The sequence below is a fragment of the Bombina bombina genome, chromosome 3 (assembly GCF_027579735.1).
Source record: "Bombina bombina isolate aBomBom1 chromosome 3, aBomBom1.pri, whole genome shotgun sequence".
Classification (NCBI taxonomy): domain Eukaryota; kingdom Metazoa; phylum Chordata; class Amphibia; order Anura; family Bombinatoridae; genus Bombina; species Bombina bombina.
Genome location: NC_069501.1, coordinates 1,079,145,712 through 1,079,173,096, shown reverse-complemented (window position 1 = coordinate 1,079,173,096; position 27,385 = coordinate 1,079,145,712). Strand labels below are relative to the sequence as shown.

Sequence of the window (27,385 nt, the reverse complement as noted above, 5' to 3'; positions counted from 1 at the left end):
ATCAATCAGGAGATTGTTGTACTGTCACTGTGTCCTAATCCTTCTTCAAAGAAGGAACGTCTTTTACACAATCTTGACGTGGTTCGTGCTTTAAAGTTTTATTTACAAGCTACTAAAGATTTTCATCAAAGCATCTGCATTGTTTGTTGTCTATGTACACGGAAGGGTGAGAGTTAAGAATAATGAGCGGTTTGGTCTGAATAGGAGCCAAAAAGGGAAGCTGTGTCGGCGCCTCTCCCGGCACAAACCTAAGCTTGCAGACCAGGCTGCTGGTTCTCAGGTATAAATATCAACAAGAAAAAATTCCCCTGTATACGGATCCCAGACCAAGTAAGATGTCCACTGAGTTAGGCACAACACAGGCACTTAAGTCAAGATAAAGTGTATCAATTCATACCTTTATTGTGGCATATCGGACAAACACTCTGCATACAATTGCGGTGTGACTACCAGGAGACACAGGTGTGTGTGGAGTGTGACGTCATCTAACATTCATTCATCATTGTTTGTTGTCTTCTCTGGACAGAGGAGAGGCCAAAAGGCTTTGGCAACTTCTCTTTCTTTTTGGCCAAGGAGTATAATACGCTTAGCTTCCACATGGGCTTTTAAGAATGAGGCTTCTGTTGAACAGATTTGTAAGGCGGAGACTTGGTCTTTGCTTCATACTTTTTCAAAATTCTATAAATTTGATACTTTTGCTTCTTCGGAGGCTATTTTTGGGAGACAGGTTTTGCAGGCAGTGGTGCCTTCCGTTTAAGTACCTGCCTTGTCCCTCCCTTCATCCGTGTCCTATAGCTTTGGTATTGGTATCCCACAAGTAATGGATGATCCGTGGACTGGATACACCTTACAAGAGAAAACAAAATTTATGCTTACCTGATAAATTTATTTCTCTTGTGGTGTAACCAGTCCACGGCCCGCCCTGTCATTTTAAGGCAGGTGTGTTTTATTTTTAAACTACAGTCACCACTGCACCCTATGGTTTCTCCTTTCTCTTGCTTGTCTTCGGTCGAATGACTGGGAGTGGCAGTTAGAGGAGGAGCTATATAGACAGCTCTGCTGTGGGTGATCCTCTTGCAGCTTCATGTTGGGAAGGAAAATATCCCACAAGTAATGGATGATCCGTGGACTGGATACACCACAAGAGAAATAAATTTATCAGGTAAGCATAAATTTTGTTTTTTGTTTACTCCCTTTTAAGACTCAGTACAGGTGGTCTGAAAAATGTCCCTTTCCTTTAAATGTTCATGGTTGTGTGCGAGTGTGATTTTTTTTTTTTTTGTGCCACATGTTTCGAAGCAAACATCACAATGGAAGTTGCTGATTTTAACATTGAGGTTTTTTTGCAACAGAATTATAATTCGATGAACTGGATGGATCAGATTGGCCTCTATTTCATTCGAACTTCCATGCGGGATTCATGAATCACCAGAAGATTTGTCCTCTGCTTTGCAGTCTGCACTCCTAATGGGTCTTAAACTCAGGGGGAAAAATAGTTCATTTTAATATCCTGTTTAAATTCACTAGAGCCTGTTCTCATTAAGGTTCAGTTGTAAGCTTTGCAAAATTAGTAAAATGAGATGAGTCAAATCATTGCAAACATTTGGTCTAAAGTCTTTGTTTTTAGCTTGTGATGCAAATTTCTCTCATATACCATATATAGATTATTTAATCTTTCAAAGCTGTTTTTGTAAGTGAATGATATAAGATTTTTGGCTTCACTGTCAGTTTTAGGTTGTTTAATTTTCTGTGAATAAATCATTGAATAATTGCATTCAGTCCATAGTGGTCTTTAAATATGGAAATTTGTTCTCTACATTGTGTCTGTTAAACTAAAAACTTTTCCCTCTTTGCAGATATTGCCTGCTCTTTGTGTCCTTATCTACCATACAGATATTAATGTAAGTAAAACCAGATTTTTTTTTTTGCGTTTTTTTAAAGATATATTACATTTTTTATTATCTATATGTATGTATGTGTATATGTGTATGTATATATATATATATATATATATATATAGTGTGTGTATGTGTGTGTGTGTATATATATATATGTGTATATGTGCGCGCATACACACACGCCCATTTTAGCTTGTTGCTCACTTATGAATTATAATATTTTTGTCTTGAAAAAGGCCCAAATTGGGGTCGAAATGTCGACACTTATGTTTTTGCAATCATTTGGAAACTAAATTTAACTTGGTTTGCTAAAAATCCTGTGAGTGCCTTATATATTTGAGAATTCTTTTCTATATCTATATACACACCCACATATATACATACCATTTTCTCTAGATGTTTAAAAAGTAATTTAGTATATAACACAACTGCTTTCTCTCTAGTTACCGTTTATGAAATATTTTACGTTCTTAGTGCCCAGAGTACACATGGTGTACACACACATTTTGTATGCTTGCATTCACAAATGTGTGCATATCTTTTTTTTTTTTTTTTCCTTTCTTTCTCATACTCTACTGGGGGCAGTACATTTTATGTTCTATTGTAAAAATTTATGGGCATAGTTAAATGAATGGCCTGAAATCTTGATTAATACTCTTAGATCCTAGCATCCTAAGAATTCAGGTTTTATTATTTTCTATATATCCAGTGACTTGAGGAAGATTTTTGCTGAGACTAGAGGGATGTATGGATGATAAAACTTGTATTTCTTTCTAATGACACGGTGAGTCCACGGATCATCTCTAATTACTATTGGGAATATCACTCCTGACCAGCAGGAGGAGGCAAAGCGCACCACAGCAAAGCTGTTAAGTATCACCTCCCTTCCCTCCAACCCCAGTCATTCTCTTTGCCTACGTTAAGAGCAAGGAGGTGGTAAAGTTTAGGTGTCTGAAAGAAGATTTTTCAATCAAGATTTTATTATTTTGAAGTAGAGCAAGTTTGCTCTACTTCTTCCTGGGGTTTAGCCATAGTCCATGTCAGTCTCTTCAGTAGAGCAGTGGTGGCTTTTAAGCAATTGGGAACTTGTGGGGTATAATCCTCACTGCGCCTCCCAAACAGTTTTTGCTGCCTTATCTTGAAAGGCTGAGTAGGATTATTCAGTCTTTCTTTTTCACAGGTCCATGTGAGGTGGTGTGCCTCTCAAACCAAGTGAGCTGCCCTGCTTGCTGGGCAGTGTTGAATTCAGGTAAGTGCCTAATTTTTATTTTCTTGGAGAATATGGCACTTTTACAGTTAAATCTGTATGGGACTTTTGTATTATCAATCCTATTTACCTTAAGGGATTATGGCAGTTATGCAGGCACTGGGGGCTTGAAGAGCAGTAGCATATTTGCTGATATTGCTGTTGGTATGTGTAACGCATATGTGGCTCAGCTCCAGGTTAATTCCGGACTTGGTGGTTTGTGTTTTTTTGCACTTTATTTATGTGACAGCTACAGGGAGGCTAATGGCAACTGGGAGTTCAGTTTAGTTACGCCCACGATTAGGAGGGCGGGCTTTCTGTGGCGGCAAGTTAGTGTTGCGCACTTCCGGTTTCTCCTTCTGTGTGATCCGGTATAGAGGGGTTCGTTGCGGCTCTGCTAGCAAGGAATATTGTCAGCTGGTAGTCTGTGTGAGCAGCTCTTAGTCCGGATTGTTGAAATCTCTTATTTACTTCTCCAGCAAGACAGGTAGGCATCTCCGCAAAGAGTGCTGAGGTGCAGAGGCTGCCTGAGGTTGTGTGTGAGCAGCTGCTTTGCAGTTGCGTTTTTTGAATATAAACAGTCGCGTGTTTTTTTGTTTATTGCTTTACAATTAAATAAGGACTAGGAATGCACCGAAACAGAAAATTCAGGATGCCCTTGGCCGAAAACCGAAAATGACCCTTTTCCCAAATGATTTTAAAAGTTTTAAAAGTTTTTTTTCTATAATTGTATTAGACTTTTTAATGAATTTAATTACTCTAAAATGAAAAACCTGCAAGCCATTAAAATAACCACAATTTCTCTTGTAAGGTGTATCCAGTCCACGGATTCATCCTTTACTTGTGGGATATTCTTCCTAACAGGAAGTGGCAAAGAGAGCACACAGCAGAGCTGTCCATATAGCTCCCCCTCTAGCTCCACCCCCCAGTCATTCTCTTTGCCGGCTCTAAGCAATAGGGTCTCTCTCGGAAGGGTAAAGTGAATGTGGTGTTAGATTTGTAGTTTTTGTTCTACAAGCAAAAGTTTATTTTTAAATGGTACCGGTTTGTACTATTTACTCTCCAGCAGAAAAGGGATGAAGATTTCTGAAGAGAGGAAAATGATTTTAGCATGTTGTAACTAAAATCCACTGCTGTTCCCACACAGGACTGAGTAGTACAAGAAAACTTCAGTTGGGGGGAACGGTTTGCAGATTAAGCTGCAATAAGGTATGTTCAGTCATTTATTTCTAGACAAGACTGTGATAATGCTAGAAAAGGACTGATAAGATCCCCATGAGGGAAGGGTAAGCTTTATTCAGAGACTAAGTATGGAATTACAAGCTTACATTACAGGGCTAATTTATGCTGGTTGACACTTTTTTATGGCATCGTTTTTGAGACACTTAGGTCCTTTTGGGTTTCTTTCAGGGGTTGTTACCCACATGGCTAGTATTATAACTCCTAGGAGTGTTTCTTTAGGCCTCACAGCACCGGAGAAAGGTGGGAGGGGCCTAATTTCGCGCCTCAGATGCGCAGTTAGATGGACTAGATCTTCAGGCTGTGTTCACATGGTGGCTCCTGCTACAATTTGAGGACCCATAAGAAGCTTTTTCCCCATAAATCCGACTCCTAAGGGAAGGTAGGGCCACAGCAGAGCTGTGGCAAGGTGCTAAATTTGTTTTAACCGGTCTGTTAGCTTACTATTGATCCGGTTTGGGCATTAAGGGGTTAATCGATTTTTTTGCTAGCTGTGCAATCTTACCAATGCTTTAGGTACATACTGTGAAAATTTCAGAAAGTTTGGCGCATTTTTCATTGTTTTAGAAAATTGTGTGCCTTTTTTATTTCTTAAAGGCACAGTAACATTTTTTGCAAAGTGTGTTTTTGCTTGATTAATGTGATTTCTAAGGCTGTTTGTCTTACTATTAGTCTGTTAAACATGTCTGTCACCAAGGAAAATCCTTGTTCAATGTGTTTAGAAGCCATGGTGGAACCCCCTCTCAAAATGTGTCCCACGTGTACTGATATGTCTATTCATTTTAAAGACCATATTGTTGCACTTAAAAATGTGGCCCAAGATGATTCTCAGACAGAAGGTAATGAGGTTAGCCCGTTGACCTCTCCCCAAGTGTCACAACCAGTTACGCCCGCTCAAGCGACGCCTAGCACCTCTAGCGCGTCTAACTCTTTACCTTACAAGATTTGGCGGCAGTTATGGATAATACCCTCTCAGTATTTTTATCTAAGCTGCCCGTGTTACCTGCCAAGCGTGATAGCTCTGTTTTAAGAACAGATTATGAGCATTCTGACGCTTTAGTAGCCGTATCCGATATACACTCACAACGCTCTGAAATGAGGGCGAGGGATGTGCTGTCTGAGAGAGAAGTTTACGATTCGGGAAAGGTTGCTCCTCAGACAGATACCATTCATCACTCAATACAGTGAAAGAAAGAAAATAATTGAGGATATTATCAAACGCCATTGGTATCTTTTGAAGGAGGATGATGTATTAGGTGAACACCTAACAGAACAACCAGGCTTCATCTTCAGGAAAGCAGACAACCTCAAATCTATCTTAGCCCCAAGCATCCCGAGGAATAAAACAATTAAGAATCAAATGGGGGTTCTAGGAAAGAATTTGAAGGTTTTTTTTTCCCATGCCACTTTTGTAAGGCTTGCAAACATGGAATAAAGACTGACACATTCAAATCTAAGATCACAAATGAGTTTTATAACATCAAGCAAACCATCAGATGCACAGACCACCATGTGGTATATTTAATTGAATGTGGGTGTGGCCTACAATACGTGGGCCAGACCACGAGAAAGTTGAGAGACAGGATCCGGGAGCATCTCCTACAAATAAAGTGGAATAAAATAGATCTGCCCCTCTATAAACATTTCAAAGAGGTACATGGAAGCAATAGTGAAAGCCTTAGATATTTGGGAATTTGTAAATTAAACAAAGACTGGAGAGGGGGTAACATGGAAGCAAGAATGCTAAAAACCGAGTCCAAATGGATTTTCCATTTGGATTGCATTTATCCTAAGGGACTTAATGCCAACTTTGAGATAGTCCACCTATTCTGAAATATTTGAGTCTGAAAACAACTAAAATAACATCTATTGATAATAAGGAAGTTTAAAGATGGAGGACAATCCCTTTATAATTTCAGTAATATTAGACCAAATATGTACTGAAACAACAAATGGCTAAAAAAGGTGGCATCAAAACTTCAATCCATGAGACTGATAATGGACAAACTGTGACCTCTTGAAATTAAGGAAATCATTCCCCCCAGTTTCTAATCAGATGTTGGTTTTCAAATTTTCAACTTCTGATTTCTAATTAAAGGTTGAATGAATATTTAGAATATTTAGCATACTATTCTCGATAGAAACGGTTTTTGTGGTATACAATAAATTTTGGGTGAATAGAACACTTTTCTACCATAGAAGGATGTATTTCTACAAGCAATAGTAAAAATGTGATATTGAAGTTAATCAACCACATATTAATAAATATGTCTATGAAAACTTCAATTTTATATACATGTTGCTATTATGTTGCATGTAATTATCAATGTTTGTAAATCCTGGAATATGGAAGCCTAAAATCATTAAATCATTCCCTAGCTTAGGTGAGAAAAACCTACATTGTAAACCACTCCAAATAAAATCAGAGACTATTAGATAACAACAACTAATTCCTAACGGATAAAAAGACTAAAGATATAATTCTTTGGATTATTCTTACAATCTAATAGTTGAATGAGTCCCAAATTGTGGATAAGATAATGCTCTCTAATAATACACATGGGAGCATAACACAATTATCCTCTAGTAACCCATCCCGCAAGTTTTAAATTTGCCCTAAAACAATCCAAATGCCCTTTTCTAAAATGGCTCCGTAAGTACCGGAAATGACCTAACCGGAAGTGCATACATCCCGAACTTCCGGTTTAGCAATATCGGCCATGAAAATTTTGGCGGGCAAGCCGGTCCCATCCTGAGTCATTTTGGCGCCAATACTCTAGAGGAATACCTCTAAAAACACTATATAAGGTCAGTATACACTTAGCCTCACTATGTCTTGAAAAAGGCCGATCAGAGGGCCGAAACGCGTAGACGGACAATCGACATACGATTTGTGAGGCTTGCCATATTTCCAGGATATTGCTGAGTGGGGTGAGTTTATTTACCAATATCCCACACCCCATAGGCTGTTTGTTTAGTGCACTTTTCTTTTTCTTCTTTTAGGTATTGTTTGTATTGATTGGAACAGGGATCCTCATAAAGTTAGGATTATCAGCTACTTTGGACCCTATCGAGGGACACCAGGAATTGGATTTCAACTGACTTTTATCATTAACAATCAGGACTTTGTTTATATTACCACCCATGATTTTTATTTTTCATATTTTATTTTCTGAAATTTAGTATTTGTACATTTGATTTTCTAGGATATTATTTGATTAGGATATTGCAAGTATTTTCTGAGAAAGCAAAGGAGCGACACACATATTTTTTCTATTAGGGATCTTTTTGTATCTTTACCAAACGGAGATGTTTGTAATTTCCCATTAGTGTTAAGATTGTCTTATTCTTGATTTTACTTATCCCCATATCAGAACATACTGGTATTGTTCTAGTTAGGTAAGAATCAATTTATATTAATTTCACAATTGTTTTGCACAAATTTGGAACACCTATTCACAAAATTTCTTTGTTTTTGGCTCACTGTTTTTTCGATTGTTGAATTTTGAACATTGTGATTTTTTGAATTGTGTATTTTATATTTTTCACAAACCATATTGTGATTTTTTGATTTGTGTATTATACTATATATTTTGCACACATTAGATCGTATATATTTTTCTTTCACTTGGTTGTAATATTAGTCACCGGATATTTGTGACCCCAATTTCACTTGAAGTTACTGATATTTGTTATCGGATATTTGTGACCCCAAATTTCACTCTAAGTTCTCTACACTTCTATTTTTTATTCTGTATTATTCACAATTAGTTCATTGCTCCTTAAGGATTAACATAATTTACTGTAAGTAGTCCAAACCTGGACTTGTAGCTATAAGCTCAGTTTTTTATACTCTATGAAAGATAGAATCTTGAGATTTCAATTTCAATTTGTATTGTATTTTTATTGTATTTTTATATTGTGTTGTGATGACATATATGAGATGGGTTTGATTGTTTACAACCCATATTGATTAAAAGGAATTTTAACGGACATCTATTGCACATATATTAAGTTTATTTTCCTGGTAACTAGTTGATCTTTATTAGCCCTGTGATATACCTTAGCCCTCTGTGGCGCTCCTATATATATCAAACTGTTGCTCCTCAGACAGACTCATATACGTTGGCCTTTAAATTTAAACTAGAACACCTCTGCTTATTACTCAGGGAGGTATTAGTTACTCTGGATGACTGTGACCCTTTGGTGGTCCCAGAGAAATTGTGTAAAATGGACAAGTACCTAGAAGTTCCTGTTTACACTGATGTGTTCCCGGTCCCTAAGAGGATTGCGGATATAGTAACTAGGGAGTGGGATAAACCAGGTATTCCGTTTGTTCCCCCTCCTGTTTTTAAGAAAATGTTCCCCATATCTGACACCACGCGGGACTCGTGGCAGACGGTCCCTAAGGTGGAGGGGGCTGTTTCTTCACTTGCTAAACGCACAACCATACCAATTGAGGACAGTTGTGCTTTTAAAGACCCTATGGATAAAAAATTAGAGGGTTTACTTAAGAAAATTTTCGTTCATCAAGGTTTTCTTCTCCAACCTATAGCGTGCATTGTTCCTGTAACTACTGCAGCTGCTTTCTGGTTCGAGGCGCTGGAAGATGCGCTCCAGACAGAGACCTCATATGAGGATATTATGGACAGAATTAAGGCTATTAAGCTGGCTAATTCTTTTATCACAGATGCCGCTTTCCAACTAGCTAAGTTAGCGGCAAATAATTCAGGTTTTGCCATTCTGGTGCGCAGGGCGCTATGGCTCAAGTCTTGGTCGGCCGATGTGTCGTCAAAATCCAAACTGCTGAACATCCCTTTCAAAGGAAAGACCCTTTTCGGGCCTGAATTGAAAGAGATTATCTCAGAAATCACTGGGGGAAAAGGCCATGCTCTCCCTCAGGACAAATCCTTTAAGACAAAGAACAAACAAAATAATTTTCGTTCCTTTCGAAATTTCAGGAGCGGTCTCGCTTCATCCTCCCCTGCTGCGAAGCAAGAGGGTAACACTTCACAACCCAGGGCAGCCTGGAAACCTTACCAGGGTTGGAACAAGGGTAAACAGGCCAAGAAGCCTGCAGCTGCCCCCAAGACAGCATGAAGGGGTAGCCCCCGATCCGGGACCGGATCTAGTAGGGGGCAGACTCTCTCTTCGCTCAGGCCTGGGCAAGAGACGTACACGATCCCTGGGCCTTAGAGATTGTATCCCAGGGATATCTTCTAGAATTCAAGGACTCCCCTCCAAGGGGAAGGTTCCATACTTCTCGTCTGTCTACAGACACTACAAAGAAAGAGGCGTTCTTACGCTGTGTAGAAGACCTACATACAATGGGAGTGATCCACCCAGTTCCAATTGCGGAACAAGGGCTGGGGTTTTACTCAAACCTGTTTGTGGTTCCCAAAAAAGAAGGAACTTTCAGACCAATCCTGGATCTCAAAATTCTAAACAAATTCCTCAGAGTCCCATCATTCAAGATGGAGACCATTCGGACAATCTTACCAATGATCCAGGAGGGTCAATATATGACTACCGTGGATCTAAAGGATACGTATTTACACATTCCTATCCACAAAGATCATCACCAGTTTCTCAGGTTCGCTTTTCTGGACAAGCATTATCAGTTTGTGGCTCTCCCTTTCGGGTTGGCCACTTCTACCAGAATTTTCACAAAGGTGCTAGGGTCCCTCCTGGCGGTGCTAAGGCCACGGGGCATAGCAGTGGCGCCTTATCTAGACAACATCTTAATTCAGGCGTCAACTTTCCAAAGAGCCAAGTCTCACACGGAAATTGTAGTGGCCTTTCTGAGGTCTCACGGGTGGAAGGTGAACATCAAAAAGAGTTCTCTCTCCCCCCTCACAAGAGTTCCCTTACTAGGAACCCTAATAGACTCGGTAGAAATGAAAATATTTCTGATTTCGGAGGTCAGAAAGTGAAAACTCTTAACTACTTGCCGAGCTCTTCATTCCATTCCTCGGCCATCTGTAGCTCAGTGCATGGAGACAATCGGATTAATGGTAGCGGCAATGGACATAGTCCCTTTTGCACGGATACACCTCAGACCACTGCAACTATGCATGCTCAAACAGTGAAATGGGGATTATGCAGATTTGTCTCCTCAAATACAGTTGGACCAGGGGACCAGAGGACCAGAGATTCTCTTCTCTGGTGGTTGTCTCAGGATCACCGGGCTCAGGGAATGTGTTTCCACAGACCAGAGTGGATCATCGTAATGACCGATGCCAGTCTGTTGAGCTGGGGTGCGGTCTGGGACTCCCTGAAAGCTCAGGGCTTATGGTCTCGGGAAGAAGTTCTTCTCCTGATAAACATTCAGGAACTGAGGGTGATATTCAACGCTCTTCAGGCATGGCCTCAGCTAGCTGCGGCCAAATTTATCAGATTTCAGTCGGACAACATCACGACTGTAGCTTACATCAACCATCCAGGGGGAACAAGGAGTTCCCTAGCAATGATGGAAGTAACCAAAATAATCAGGTGGGCGGAGGATCACTCTTGCCACCTCTCAGCAATTCACATCCCAGGAGTAGACAACTGGGAAGTGGATTTTCTAAGTCGTCAGACTTTTCATCCGGGGGAGTGGGAACTCCACCCGGAGGTATTTGCCCAGCTGACTCAGCTATGGGGCACTCCAGAATTGGATCTGATGGCGTCCCGTCAGAATGCCAAACTTCCTCTTAACGGGTCCACGTCCCGGGATCCCCAGGCGGTGTTGATAGAAGCTCTAGCAGCGCCTTGGTCCTTCAATCTGGCCTATGTGTTTCCACCGTTTCTTCTCCTTCCTCGTCTGGTTGCCAGAATCAAGCAGGAGAGGGCGTCAGTGATTCTAATAGCGCCTGCGTGGCCACGCAGGACTTGGTATGCAGACCTAGTGGACATGTCATCCGTTCCACCATGGACTCTGCCAATGAGGCAGGACCTTCTACTTCAAGGTCCTTTCAAACATCCAAATCTAATTTCTCTGCGTTTGACTGCTTGGAGATTGAACGCCTAATTCTATCTAAGCGTGGTTTCTCTGAGTCGGTTATCGATACCCTGATTCAGGCTAGAAAGCCTGTCACCAGGAAAATCTACCATAAGATTTGGCGAAAATATCTTTGTTGGTGCGAATCCAAGGGTTACTCATGGAGTAAGATTAGGATTCACAGGATATTGTCGTTTCTCCAAGAAGGATTGGAGAAAGGATTATCAGCTAGTTCCTTAAAAGGACAGATATCTGCTTTGTCTATTCTTTTGCACAAACGTCTGGCTGAGGTTCCAAACGTGCAGGCGTTTTGTCAGGCTTTAGTCAGGCTTTAGTCAGAATCAAGCCTGTGTTTAAACCTGTTGCTCCGCCTTGGAGTTTAAATTTAGTTCTTAAGATTCTTCAAGGGGTTCCTTTTGAACCTTTGCATTCCATAGATATTAAACTTTTATCTTGGAAAGTTTTGTTTCTGGTAGCTATCTCTTCTGCTCGAAGAGTTTCAGAGTTATCTGCTTTGCAGTGTGACTCACCTTATTTGGTGTTCCACGCAGATAAGGTAGTTTTGCGTACCAAACCCGGTTTTCTTCCTAAGGTTGTGTCTAATAAGAATATTAATCAGGAAATTGTTGTTCCTTCTCTGTGTCCTAATCCTTCTTCGAAGAAGGAACGTCTGTTACACAATCTTGATGTGGTTCGTGCTTTAAAGTTCTATTTACAAGCAACTAAGGATTTCAGACAAACAACTTCATTGTTTGTCATCTATTCTGGTAAGAGGAGAGGTCAGAAGGCGACTGCTACCTCTCTTTCCTTTTGGCTGAAAAGCATCATCCGTCTGGCCTATGAGACTGCTGGCCAGCAGCCTCCTGAAACAATTACTGCTCATTCTACCAGAGCAGTGGCTTCCACATGGGCTTTTAAAAATGAGGCTTCTGTTGAACAGATTTGTAAGGCAGCGACTTGGTCTTCGCTGCATACTTTTTCCAAATTTTACAAATTCGATACTTTTGCTTCTTCGGAGGCTATTTTTGGGAGAAAGGTTTTACAAGCAGTGGTTCCTTCCGTTTAAGGTACCTGTCTTGTTCCCTCCCTTCATCCGTGTCCTAAAGCTTTGGTATTGGTATCCCACAAGTAAAGGATGAATCCGTGGACTGGATACACCTTACAAGAGAAAACAGAATTTATGCTTACCTGATAAATTACTTTCTGTTGTGGTGTATCCAGTCCACGGCCGCCCTGGCTATTAAGTCAGGTAGATTTTTTTGTGTAAACTACAGTCACCACTGCACCCTATGGTTTCTCCTTTTTCTTCCTAACCTCCGGTCGAATGACTGGGGGGTGGAGCTAGAGAGGGAGCTATATGGACAGCTCTGCTGTGTGCTCTCTTTGCCACTTCCTGTTAGGAAGGAGAATATCCCACAAGTAAAGGAGGAATCCGTGGACTGGATACACCACAAGAGAAAGTAATTTATCAGGTAAGCATAAATTCTGTTTTTATTGAAAGTAACTCACCAAAATTAGACAGAAAATAACTTAATAAACCAATATAAATAAAAATCTGTTAAATCTGTTTCCGTTATATAGGACTGAATGAAGAATAATATATTGTTGATATTAAATAGTGCTCCAGAAATGGGCTGGCTCCTATACTAACGTCTCTGCTTTTCAACAAAACATACCAAGAGAACGAAGAAAAATTAATAGAAGTACATTAGAAAGTTTTTTTTTAAATCACATGCTCTATCTGAATTATGAACGAAAAATGTTGGGTTACAAATCCCTTTAAACAAATCTCTGTATAAGACTCTTCTACATTTGCTATTGATATTTGTTGAAAGCTCATCTTTTTACTGACAGTTCTCTGTATAAGGCTCTTCAGTTACTAGCACCTCTCTGTATAAAGCTCTCCTGTTACTAACATCTCTCTGTATAAGGATCTCTTGTTACTAACAGCTCTCTATATAAACTTCTGCTGTTACTGCCATCTCTCTGTATAAGGCTATCTTGTTACTAACATCTCTCTGTATAAGGCTCTCTTGTTACTAACAGCTCTCTAAATAAACCTCTGCTGTTACTGGCATCTCTTTGTATAAGACTTTGCTGTTACTGGCATCTCTTTGTATAAGACTTTGCTGTTACTGACATCTCTCTGTATAAGGCTCTCTTGTTACTAACAGCTCTCTATATTAACCTCTGCTGTTACGGACATCTCTCTGTATAAGGCTTTTCTGTTACGGACATCTCTCTGCATAAGACTCTTCAGTTACTAGCACCTCTCTGTATAAACGTCTCCTGTTACTAACATCTCTCTGTATAAGGCTCTCTTGTTACTAACAACTCTCTATATAAACATATGCTGTTACTGACATCTCTCTGTATAAGACTCTCCTGTTACGAACATCTCTCTGTATAAGACTTTGCTGTTACTGACATCTCACTGTATAAGACTCTCCTGTTACTAACATATATCTGTATAAGGCTCTCTTGTTACTAACAGCTCTCTAAATAAACCTCTGCTGTTACTGACATCTCTCTGTATAAGACTTTGCTGTTACTGACATCTCTCTGTATAAGGCTCTCTTGTTACTAACAGCTCTCTTTATAAACCTCTGCTGTTACTGACATCTCTCTGTATAAGACTCTGCTGTTACTGACATCTCTCTGTATAAGGCTCTCTTGTTACTAACAGCTCTCTGTATAAGGCACATCTGTTACTGACAGCACTTTTTATAAGGCTCTTCTGATACTGGCTGCTCTCTGTTTAAAGTACTCATGTTACTGTCTTCTCTCTGTATAATGAACTGCTGCTTATTACAGCTCTCTCTATTAATAGGGCACCTTAGTGCCTTATACAGAGAGATGTCATTCATAGTACACATAGCTGTAATTCACAGAAGCGCCTTATACAGAGAGCAGCCAGTAACATAAGTGCCTTATATAGAGAGAAGCCAGTAACAGTAGTTCCTTATACAGGGAGCAGACAGTAACAGAAGAGCCTTATACAACAGTGGTGTCAGTAACAGGTGTGCCTTATACAGAGAGCAGCCAGTAACATAAGTGCCTTATATAGAGAGAAGCAAGTTACAGAAGTTCCTTATACAGGGAGCAGACCGTAACAGAAGAGCCTTAAACAGGGAGCAGACCGTAACAGAAGAGCCTTATACAACAAAGTGGTGTCAGTAACAGGTGTGCCTTATACAGAGAGCTTTTAGTAACAGAAGAGCATTATACAGAGAGATGTTAATAGTAATAGAAGTGCATTTTTCAGAGAGCTGTCAGTCACATGAGTGCCCTATATAAAAGAGAGAGCTGTGATAAGCAGCAGTGCATTATACAGAGAGCTGTCATTCACATGAGTGCCCTATATAAAAGAGAGAGCTGTGATAAGCAGCAGTGCATTATACAGAGAGCTGTCATTCACATGAGTGCCCTATATAAAAGAGAGAGCTGTGATAAGCAGCAGTGCATTATACAGAGAGCTGTCATTCACATGAGTGCCCTATATAAAAGAGAGAGCTTTTATAAGCAGCAGTGCATTATACAGAGAGCTGTCATTCACAGAAGAGCCTTACACAGAGATGTAATTTACAGAAGTGTTTTATACAGAGAGAAGACGGTAACATAAGTGCTTTATACAGAGAGCTGTCATTCGCATATGTGAATGACAGCTCTCTGTTTAAGGCATTTATGTGAATGACAGTTCTAATAGTTTAACATTTGATAAATACTTGTGCTCTCTAACAAAACATAAAAAATAGTGGATCCTTAAAAGCAGCATTGGTAATATTCTGCAATTTCAGTTCCCATGTCAGCTGACTAAAGTTAAGTCAGGAAGGTTTCCACGTATGTTATTATCCTGCCAATGGGACTTTGAGGACTAGGCACCACGTGTACCTGCTGTTAGTGTGGAGGCAGAGTTGCTCCGGTTCAGCAGTTCAGCTCCCTTAGAGACAAGGGAGGTTTGATTTACAGCTTTGTAGTGCAGGGAGGTAGAGGGGGGTTGCTCCCTTTTAGGCTTCTGTAAATCAAACCACCTTTGTCTCTAACAGAGCTGAACTGCTGAACCGGAGCAACTCTTCCTTCACACTGTCAGCACTAAATCAACAGAATACCGGAGCCTTTCAGGAAGTGCACGAACTGCAGATTCTTCAGAAAGAACCGCTCTATATAGGGAGGGAGGAGGCTGTGCTGTTCGTGCATGAGTGGCATTGTGGGAAATGTAGTTTACTAACCTAATAGATTCCTCTATTTACATTTTTACCTAAAGTGCACAAGAGCCTAGTCAATCCCCCAGGTAGACCAATAATTTCTGCTATTGGTTCCCTGGGGGAGAGACTGGGTGAATGGCTTGATGCCCAACTACAACCTGTGGTCCAATCCCTACCAGGATTCTTGAGAGATACTTAACACCTTATTAGATCTTTAGATGGTTTTGATTGGCATACGGATTACAAATTTGTAACAATTGATGCCATGTCACTTTATTCGTGTATACCACACGATTTGGGTATCAAAGCAATGAAAAATATGCTGCAGAAATACTCTAGTTATGACAGTGATCTTATTGGGTTTATGTTACAGGTGACCTTGTTCTTACTGACTCATAACTATTTTATTTTTGATGGCACTTTTTATTTACAACAGAGAGGCACTGCGATGGGGGCTAAATTTGCCCCCTCGTATGCCAATCTGTATTTAGCTGATTTTGAGGATAAACTTTTTGGTGTACATAATTCATTCAGACACAACATTGTCTATTACACACGCTATATAGACGATATGCTTATCTTCTGGAATGATACAGAGAGTACCTTGACTGAATTTGTGAATTATTTGAACCAAAATGATGATAATCTCAAATTTACTTTCAGTTTCTCAGGAGAAAATATATCCTTTTTGGATGTTAAACTGAGTAATGGCACTGATGCTGTTTCAACAGAGGTCTTTAGAAAAGAGATATCTGGCAACACCATTTTGAGAGCAGACTCATGTCAACCACGGCACTTGAAAAAGGGTATACCCAAAGGCCAATACATTCGCCTGCGGAGAAACTGTAGCAATCTAGAAAGTTATAAGAAGCATGCTGGAGAGTTAACCTCCCGATTAAAAGAGAGAGGCTATGATGAGCAGACTCTCACTGATCTAGAAAACCAGGTTGGTAGATTTAACAGTGAAAACTTACTCAAAGATAACTTAAAGAATGAAACCAAAATAGAGGGTATTAATTTTATCACCACTTTTAGTAGGCAGTTTGAAGTCATTTGTAAGCTTATTAAGAACAGATTACCCATCTTAGATAGAGATATAGATCTAAAAGATATCTCCAAAGATTGTAATTTTATCTCACGCAAGGCCAGAACCATTGGTGATATGGTTAGAAAAGATTTCAGTAGGAAAAGTGTGACGTCAATGACAACTAGAAATTGGTCATCTCCTAAGGCTGGCTTTCATAAATGTAATGTGAGACCTTGCAAAAGCTGTAGCTATGCTATGGTTGGTGATGTTTTTTCTTCTTCTCGAACTGGTCAGGTTTACAAAATTAAGGATTACATTTCTTGTACTTCAACTTTTGTCATATATCTAATAACTTGTAATATTTGTAATTTTCAATATACTGGATTAACCTCTAGGATGCTCAAAGACACAGTGAGGGAACACCTACTCTCTTTGTAGGCCGAGGTACCTAAAACTCCGGTTGCTAAACATTTTGCTTCACATGGTGATAGAACTGCTAGTTTTAGTTTCCAGGGTATAGAACATGTTACTTTGGGACCTAGGGGTGGAGACAGGTATGCATCTTTAAGTAAACGTGAAGTTTTCTGGATTCACACACTGAAGACTGGTGCCCCCTATGGTATGAATAAGATCAGTGACATTAAACTGTTCATTAATAAATCCTAATGCCTGTAGTCCACTGTTATTTTGACCTCCTTGAATACAGTTTATAGTAATGTTTGGTATTTGTGGGCACTTTTAACACTTTTCTTCTCTCTATTCTACCATATTGTGTGTTTTTCTATATGCTGGCATTTGACTTTCTATACTAAGTAACACGTGGGTAGAATAGATTAGAACATTTTGTGTTAATGTATACCAATATGTGTCTATTATATATGCATTCTTTTATTTAAGATCGTTATGACTTGCTACACTCTTGGTCTCCGTGACTGACACTCATTGCATATGCAGTTTGGGGTTCATTTAAAAATCCTGTTTTATGTAAACCCTTTATACATTGTAATACACAATGTTAGCGCCTTATATTGATCCCGCTTTGCCTCACCATGTCTTATTCGCCTGGTATTTTACTTTTTATACCGTGACACTTTATGATGCGGCAGTTTGGTTAATAGTAAGGTGTTTGCATTGATGCTGCAATGGGTGTGTGTGTATATTTACATTCTATTTGCCATTTGTCCGCACAGTGCTATATTATGACACTTTTTGCTGCACTTGTTTTCATATACCCATTTGCTTCCTATTATTATCCTTGATAGTTAAATTGTGGAACCTTGAGCTCTTAGTCTCAACATTTTTTCTATGTGACCATCAAAAAAGTTAGTCCCAATATATGTATTTGTACTTATGAGTGTTTAGTTACACTGTCCATATGTTTTGGTAACTAAGATTCTTAGGCAGTTAGCTCTCATTGATACTCTACGAGTTAATTTCTGATTTTGTTTGGTAAACCCGGTATAGAAACAATGAGCTCTTTGATTCTATTATATATATCTAAACATAGATCCCATGTGTCTAAGTCCTATTTTAAAGTTGAGTATAGTTTTTTCATTGTTTATTTTTTTCTTACTAGTTTGTTTTTTGTACGGAATGTGATTACATGTATTTTGCTATACACCTGGTGTGGGAGGTGTTACACCCTGTCTTAAGGATCCCTCACACACCTGTTCACTAGCTCTGATGAAGTGCCGAATGTGGCAGGAAACGCGTCCGCAGTAATTCAGGTCTGTGTGTACTGTGCCTTGCTATTTTTATCTACAATATACTAATAAAGTGGATGCTTTAATCATATCTCATCAGCCTATCTGTCATCGCTTAATGGGTTAATGCCATCCGCAATGGTGTCTTAAATTTTGTAGTTTACTAACCTAATGGCCTAGAAAGCCTCTAGCTGCACCAATCTAAATTTTAGGTGTGGGTGGATGCGGTTAGCGGTGGTCAGCAAGTGCAAGTGTGGCACAGATATAGCATGCAATTTTCGGCCAGTTTGCCTCTCTTTTGGCCGAAAATTTTGGTCGCTGAAATTTCGGTGCATCCCTAATAAGGACATTTTTTATTTAATTTGGGGGTAAAGATGGCTCAAGAGGCCCTGCAAAACGTTACATGGATGTAGCTTGTGTTTTGATTCCACTGTTGAACCACCTACCCCTTTTTGTTCCTCATGTATTGAGAGAACATTGCAGTACAGGGATAGACTTTTTGATTCTGAGCCATCATTATCTAAAGGAAGATGCTGTTCAGGGGTCTCCTGTTCAAGTTATGAAACAAACGAGGAACCAAAGTAATATATATGGAATAGTGTCACTCCTAAAGGGCCTTGTCTGTTATTTAGTATATATGTGGGTCACTTAAAGGAGCAGTGCTTAAGCATAGGCGCTAAACTGCAATTATAAGGGCATAGCCACCAAGGGGTGGATGTGTCCAAAAAAGTATGCTTTAATGCACTAATTAAATTGTGAGCTTCATGATGAAAGGAAAATAATAAAATAACTTTTATTCAGAATTAAGACAGCAGGTATTATAGGTATCTTGCTGCCATCTCACAAATTTAAAAACACTTCTCCTGTGTACATACATCAATTAGTTATATATGCCGTCACTTCAAGGATACTTAAATATCAGTGAGTTATGTGATAACTTATCATAGATGTACTATGATCTAGGGTTTATTGGTATTGTATAGCTTAGCCTCCCTTTGGACTTGTATACCAGTTAGCCTAGATCTATATTACCCGTATATTTAGGGTTAGTACTTCTTAGTATTGAAGCTATAGTTCTCCAGAACAGATAAGAGAGTCCTATAATAGCAAAAAGTACCTCTATATAACCTGAGATTAAGGGAGTTTATTCAGTAATATAATGTCAAGCTACCCAAATTCTCATCCTTGTCAGTTAGGCGTAATCTACTCAGGTTATAGGTAAGGATGTGTTCCCTAATGTATAGCTTCTAATTGCATAACTGGGATTTGCAGCTATACTTTGGCAGTAGCAAACAAGAATAGTTTATATAGTGAATAGACCAAAGTCTTGGTTTGGTTTCAGCTCATCTCAAATAGGTGTTGGTCTATACTGTGAACGTATATAACCGGATTTTACATAGTAGGTATTGTAATTTTTCACAGGTAAAAATATGTTTTGTCATATAAAGTCGATACTCAATTTACTATTGGGTCTCTAGCATGCTTGCTTATTCATTACCATCAAAATTATGTTGTACCCAATAGGATTATCTCAACTTTAATATAGTTTCTTATGGCAGGCGTTATTTAGTCTATATTTTATATAGCAGCTGTTAAAAACGCTAGCAGTTTGAATCCTACCCGCTTGCTTAGTATGTTTAAGCTATATATTTTGTTATTCAAACACCACAATTATAAAAGTGGTATGATAATTTGCAGGCAGGTATTACCGAAATGGATAGCTATATCGCCATTACTTAGATTGGTATGGGTCTCGTAACTTGCCTGCTTATTAAATGTATTTTCAATTCAATGTTGTATCGAACAGTCACCGCTATTAACTTAACTGTTATGTAATGGTTGACCGGTATCCCTTGCTTCCGGTACCATGTCAATACCGATTTATTTGCTATAAATATCTATAGTGCCCGTTTGTTAGATATCTTTAGGTTATATGTTGTATCACGCAACCAACAGTCTGCTGACAGCTTTGTGGTTTGCTGACCGAAATTACCTATACTGTGTATGTGATTCTTAGGTTTCAAAAAGTCTTATACTTTCTAATACAGTAAAGTTACACTATATGTTGCGTAACGTAACCAACATAATTACTTGGAAAGTAAAGGTAAGCTTAGATACAGGACTATCAATTATATATGGAATCCCTCAGTAGTTTCACAGTGCCGGTAAGTATCACTGCTGCTACAAGTTCTATTAAGTATGCAAATAGTTCCCCATATAGTAATGAAGTTATGCTATGTTCCCGCCACTAAATCTGGAGAGATTGCATTTAAAGGTAACGATAGGATACTCTAATAGCTTAGCGCTGTGTTTTCTCTAAATTAAGTTGATTTTAGACTCAAACACTAGGAGAGCAGTTAAAATAAAGGAACCCCTGATGCAGTGTTTCTCTTACGCTTCCTCAAAAGGGGGTGATACAACATATAACCTAAAGATATCTAACAAACGGGCACCATAGATATTTATAGCAACTAAATCAGTATTGACAAGGTACCGGAAGCAAGGGATACTGGTCAACCATTACATAACAGTTAAGTTAATACTGGTGACTGTACGACACAACATTGAATTGAAAATACATTTAATAAGCAGGCAAGTTACGAGACCCATACCAATCTAAGTAATGGCGATATAGCTATCAATTTCGGTAATACCTGCCTACAAATTATCATACTACTTTTATAAATTTGGTGTTTGAATAACACAATATAAAGCTTAAACATACTAAGCAAGCAGGTAGGATTCAAACTGCTAGCATTTTTAACAGTTGCTATATAACATATAGACTAAACTCCTGCCATAAGAAACTATATTAAAGTTGAGATAATCCTATGGGTTACAATATAATTCTGATGGTAATGAATAAGCAAGCATGCTAGAGACCCAATAGTAAACTTAGTATAGACTTTATATGACTATACGTATTTCTCTTGTAAGGTGTATCCAGTCCACGGGTTCATCCATTACTTGTGGGGGATATTCTCCTTCCCAACAGGAAGTTGCAAAGAGGACACCCACAGCAGAGCTGTCTATATAGCTCCTTCCCTAACCCCCACCTCCAGTCATTCTCTTTGCAACTCTCAACAAGATAGGAAGTATAAAGATAGGTGGTGACTTAGTGTAGTTTTACCTTCAATCAAGAGTTTATTTTTAAACGGTACCGGCGTTGTACTGTTTTTCTCTCAGGCAGAAATTAGAAGAAGAATTCTGCCTGGAGGTTGATGATAGCGGTTTGTAACTAAGGTCCATTGCTGTTCTCACACATAACTGAAGAGTACGGGAAAACTTCAGTTGGGGGAACGGTCTGCAGATTACCTGCTTTGAGGTATGTTCAGTATATTTATTTCTAGAGAGATAAGTTCTAGAAAATGCTGACAGAGCCTTGTGTATTTGAGGTAAGCTTGATGCAGTGATTTTGCAACGACTGGGATCATGCTTACAAAACAGGGTAATACTCATGTTCATACTCATATTACTTAGTGTCAAAACGTTTACATGTTTCATAAATAGGACGTTTTTTCTCTGAGGGTGATAATTCTTTAGTTGGGGCCTAGTTTTTCCACATGGCTAGTCAGATACTCCTAGGAGTATTTCCTTAAGGCCCCTCTGACATCGAGTACATGGTGGGAGGGGCCTATTTTCACGATTTAGATGCGCAGTTTCTTCCAGACTGAGACATCCAGCTTCCCTAGAGGAGTCCTCTTGCATCTGAGGACCACTATAGAGGGCTTATTTCTTCCCTAATCGTATTTGAGGGCAGGTAGGAGCCACAGCAGAGCTGTGGCAAGGTGCTTAACTGTCTTTTACCGTTTTTTAAATCCGGTTTGGGGGCTAAGGGGTTAATAATCCATTTGCAAGTTGGTGCAATGTTGCTTTAGTCCCTTATACACACTGTAAAAATTTAGAAGAGTTTACTACTTTTTAACACTGTTTTGCAGTTTGTGTTCTAGTTTTTTTCTCTTAAAGGTACAGTACCGTTTTTGTTTAATTGCCGTTTCACATTTATTAAAGTGTTTTCCAAGCTTGCTTGTCTCATTACTAGTCTGTTAAACATGTCTGACATAGAGGAAACTCCTTGTTTAATATGTTTAGAAGCCATTGTGGAACCCCCTCTTAGAATGTGTACCAAATGTACTGACATTTCTATAAACTATAAGGACCATATTCTGGCTCTTAAATATTTATCACCAGAGGATTCTCAGACTGAAAAAATGGAGGTTATGCCACCTAGCTCTCCCCATGTGTCAGAACCTATAACTCCCGCTCAAGTGACGCCAAGTACATCTAGCGTGTCTAATTCTTTTACCTTACAGGACATGGCGGCAGTTATGAATTCTACCCTCACAGAGGTATTGTCCAAACTCCCAGGGTTACAAGGAAAGCGAGACAGCTCTGGGGCTAGAACAAATACAGAGCTTTCTGACGCTTTAATAGCTGTGTCCGATATACCCTCACTATGTTCCGAAGCCGGTGCAAGGGAGTCTCTATCTGTGGGTGACATTTCAGATTCAGGGAAGGCTTTACTTCAGTCCGATTCTGAAATAACAGCGTTTAAATTTAAGCTCGAACACCTCCGCTTATTGCTCAGGGAGGTTTTAGCGACACTGGATGACTGTGACTCCATTGTAGTTCCAGAGAGGTTGTGTAAAATGGACAAATACTTTGCTGTGCCTGTTTGCACTGATGTTTTTCCAGTCCCCAAGAGGTTTTCGGAAATTATTACTAAGGAATGGGATAGACCAGGTGTGCCGTTCTCTCCCCCTCCTGCTTTTAAAAAGATGTTTCCCATAGATGACGCCCTATACGGGACTCGTGGCAGACGGTCCCTAAGGTGGAGGGAGCTGTTTCTACCCTAGCTAAGTGTACAACTATCCCCGTCGAGGACAGTTGTGCTTTCCTAGATCCTATGGATAAAAAATTGGAGGGTCTCCTTAAGAAAATTTTTATACATCAGGGTTTTATTCTCCAGCCTCTTGCATGCATTGCCCCAGTTACTGCTGCAGCGGCTTTTTGGTTCGAGTCTCTTGAGGAGGCTCTACAGGTGGAGACCCCGTTAGATGATATTTTAGACAGGATTAAGGCTCTTAAGTTGGCTAATTCCTTTATTTCTGACGCCGTTTTTCATTTAACCAAGCTAACGGCTAAGAATTCAGGTTTTGCCATTCTGGCGCGTAGGGCGCTATGGCTTAAATCCTGGTCAGCAGACGTTACTTCATAGTCTAAGCTTCCTAACATCCCTTTCAAAGGACAGACCCTATTCGGGCCTGGCCTGAAGGAGATCATCTCTGATATTACCGGAGGGAAAGGTCACACCCTTCCTCAGGATAGGTCCAATAAATTAAGGACCAAACAGAATAATTTTTGTTCCTTTCGAAACTTCGAGTGGCGCAGCTTCAGCTTCCTCTAATGCAAAACAAGAGGGAAATTTCGCCCAGTCCAAACCAGTCTGGAGACCTAACCAGGCTTGGAACAAGGGGAAGCAGGCCAAAAAACCTGCTGCTGCCTCTAAGACAGCATGAAGGAGTAGCCCCCGATCCGGGACCGGATCTAGTCGGGGGCAGACTTTCTCTCTTCGCCCAGGCTTGGGCAAGAGACGTCCAGGATCCCTGGGCACGAGAGATTGTTTCCCAGGGATATCTTCTGGAATTCAAAGGTTCATCTCCCACAACTATCTGCAAACCAGATAAAGAGAGAGGCATTCTTACGTTGCGTTCAAGACCTACTGGTTATGGGAGTGATCCACCCAGTTCCAAGGGAGGAACAGGGGCAGGGTTTCTATTCAAACCTGTTTATAGTTCCCAAAAAAGAGGGAACTTTCAGACCAATCTTGGATCTCAAGATCCTAAACAAATTTCTCAGGGTCCCATCCTTCAAGATGGAGACAATCCGAACCATCCTCCCTATGATCCAGGAGGGTCAATATATGACTACCGTGGAGTTAAAGGATGCTTATCTCCACATTCCGATTCACAGAGATCATCATCAGTCCCTCAGGTTCGCCTTCCTAGACAGGCATTACCAGTTTGGACTATAGTGACGACAGATGCCAGCCTTCTGGGCTGGGGCGCAGTATGGAACTCCCTGAAGGTTCAAGGTTTGTGGACTCAGGAGGAAGCCCTCCTTCCGATAAACATTCTGGAACTAAGAGCGATATTCAATGCTCTTCAGGCTTGGCCTCAACTAGCTGCGGTCAGATTCATCAGATTTCAGTCGGACAATATCACGACTGTAGCCTATATCAACCATCAGGGGGGAACAAGGAGTCCCCTGGCAATGATGGAGGTTTCCAAGATAATTCTATGGGCAGAGGTTCACTCTTGCCATCTCTCAGCTATCCATATCCCAGGAGTAGAGAACTGGGAGGCGGACTTTCTAAGTCGGCAGACTTTTCATCCGGGGGGAGTGGGAGCTCCATCCGGAGGTATTTGCCAGCTGATTCAACTATGGGGCAAACCAGAACTGGATCTGATGGCGTCGCGTCAGAACGCCAAGCTTCCTTGTTACGGTTCCAGGTCAAGGGATCCCCAGGCAGCACTGATAGATGCTCTAGCAGTGCCCTGGTCCTTCAGCCTGGCTTATGTGTTTCCACCATTTCCTCTCCTCCCTCGTCTGATTGCCAAGATCAAGCAGGAGAGAGCTTTGGTGATTTTGATAGCACCTGTGTGGCCACGCAGGACTTGGTATGCAGATCTGGTGGACATGTCATCCTTTCCACCATGGACTCTGCCGCTGAGGCAGGACCTTCTACTCCAAGGTCCATTCAAACATCCAAATCTAATTTCTCTGCGTCTGACTGCTTGGAGATTGAACGCTTGATTTCATCAAAACGTGGTTTCTCCGAGTCGGTCATTGATACCTTGATTCAGGCTCGAAAGCCTGTCACCAGGAAAATCAGTCATAAAATATGGTGTAAATATTTTCATTGGTGTGAATCCAAGGGTTACTCATGGAGTAAGGTCAGAATTCCTAGGATTTTATCTTTTCTCCTAGAAGGATTGGAAAAGGGATTATCAGCTAGTTCCTTAAAGGGACAGATTTCTGCTCTGTCTATTCTTTTGCACAAACGTCTGGCAGTTGTTCCAGACGTTCAGGCGTTTTGTCAGGCTTTAGTTAGAATCAAGCCTGTGTTTAAACCTGTTGCTCCGCCATGGAGTTTAAATTTAGTTCTTAAAGTTCTTCAAGGGGTTCCGTTTGAACCTTTGCATTCCATAGATATCAAGCTTTTATCTTGGAAAGTTCTGTTCTTAGTAGCTATCTCTTCGGCTCGAAGAGTTTCAGAGTTATCTGCCTTACAGTGTGATTCCCCTTATCTGATCTTCCATGCAGATAAGGTAGTTTTGCGTACCAAACCTGGGTTTCTTCCTAAGGTAGTATCTAATAAGAATATCAATCAGGAAATTGTTGTTCCGTCACTGTGTCCTAATCCTCCTTCAAAGAAGGAACGTCTGTTGCACAATCTTGACGTGGTTCGTGCTTTAAAGTTTTATTTACAAGCTACTAAGGATTTTCGTCAAACATCTGCATTGTTTGTTGTCTACTCTGGACAGAGGAGAGGCCAAAAGGCTTTGGCATCTTCTCTTTCTTTTTGGCTGAGAAGCATAATTCGTTTAGCTTATGAGACTGCTGGCCAGCAGCCTCCTGAAAGAATTACCGCTCATTCCACTAGAGCGGTAGCTTCCACATTGGCTTTTAAAAATGAGGCCTCTGTTGAACAGATATGTAAGGCGGCGACTTGGTCTTCGCTTCATACTTTTTCTAAATTCTACAAATTTGATACTTTTGCTTCCTCGAAGGCTATTTTTGGGAGAAAGGTCTTGCAGGCAGTGGTGCCTTCCGTTTAAGTTCCTGCCTTGTCCCTCCCTTCATCCGTGTCCTAAAGCTTTGGTATTGGTATCCCACAAGTAATGAATGAACCCGTGGACTGGATACACCTTACAAGAAAAAACAAAATTTATGCTTACCTGATAAATTTCTTTCTCTTGTGGTGTATCCAGTCCACGGCCCGCCATGTCACTTTAAGGCAGGTGTTTTTTATTTTTAAACTACAGTCACCACTGCACCCTATAGTTTCTCCTTTTTTCTTGCTTGTCTTCGGTCGAATGACTGGGGGTGGCAGTTAGGGGAGGAGCTATATAGACAGCTCTGCTGTGGGTGTCCTCTTTGCAACTTCCTGTTGGGAAGGAGAATATCCCCACAAGTAATGGATGAACCCGTGGACTGGATACACCACAAGAGAGAAATTTATCAGGTAAGCATAAATTTTGTTTTTCGCCTGTGAAAAATTACCATACCTGCTATGTAAAATCATGTTATATACGGGATCAATAATGCAGTCTAAGCATTTATATATAAATATTCACAGTATAGACCAACAGATATTTGAGATGTGCTGACACCGTTCCAAGACTTTGGTCTATTCACTATTTAAACTATTCTAGTTTGCTACTGCCAAAATATAGCTGCAAATCCCGGTTATGCAATTAGAAGCTATACATTAGGAAACACATTCTTACTTATATCCTGAGTAGATTACGCCTAACTGAGAAGCATGAGAATTTGGGTAGTTTGACATTATATTACTGAATAAACTCACTTAATCTCAGGTTATATAGAGGTACTTTTTGCTATTATAGGACTTTATCTGTTCTGGAGAACTATAGCTTCAATACTAAGTACTAACCCTAAATATATGGGTAATATAGATCTAGGCTAACTGGTATACAAGCCCAAAGGGAGGCTAAGCTATATAATACCAATAAACCCTAGATTATAGTACATCTATGATAAGTTATCACATAACTCACTGATATTCAAGTATCCTTGAAGTGTCGGTATATATAACTAATTGATGTATGTACACAGGAGAAGTGTTTATAAATTTGCAAGATGGCAGCAAGATACCTATAATACCTGCTATCTTTTAATTAATTCTGAATAAGTTACTTTTTTATTATTTTTTGTTTTCCTTTCATCATGAAGCTCACAATTTAATTAGTGCATAAAAGCATACTGTTTTGGACACATCCACCCCTTGGTGGCTATTCCTTTATAATTGCAAGTCTCCTGTTCAAGATATGCCGCAGCTTTC

The 27,385-nt window shown here is 40.0% G+C and overlaps 1 protein-coding gene across 1 annotated transcript in view; it reads left to right on the top strand.

The window, feature by feature from the left end:
• KPNA3 (karyopherin subunit alpha 3) overlaps window positions 1-27,385 on the top strand; it is a gene marked incomplete in the record, with an annotated part of 693,441 nt that overhangs the window by 353,276 nt on the left and 312,780 nt on the right. The window contains 2 exon segments of the mRNA XM_053705555.1: window positions 166-280; window positions 1,857-1,901. Of these exon segments, the coding sequence (XP_053561530.1) occupies window positions 166-280; window positions 1,857-1,901 (160 nt within the window).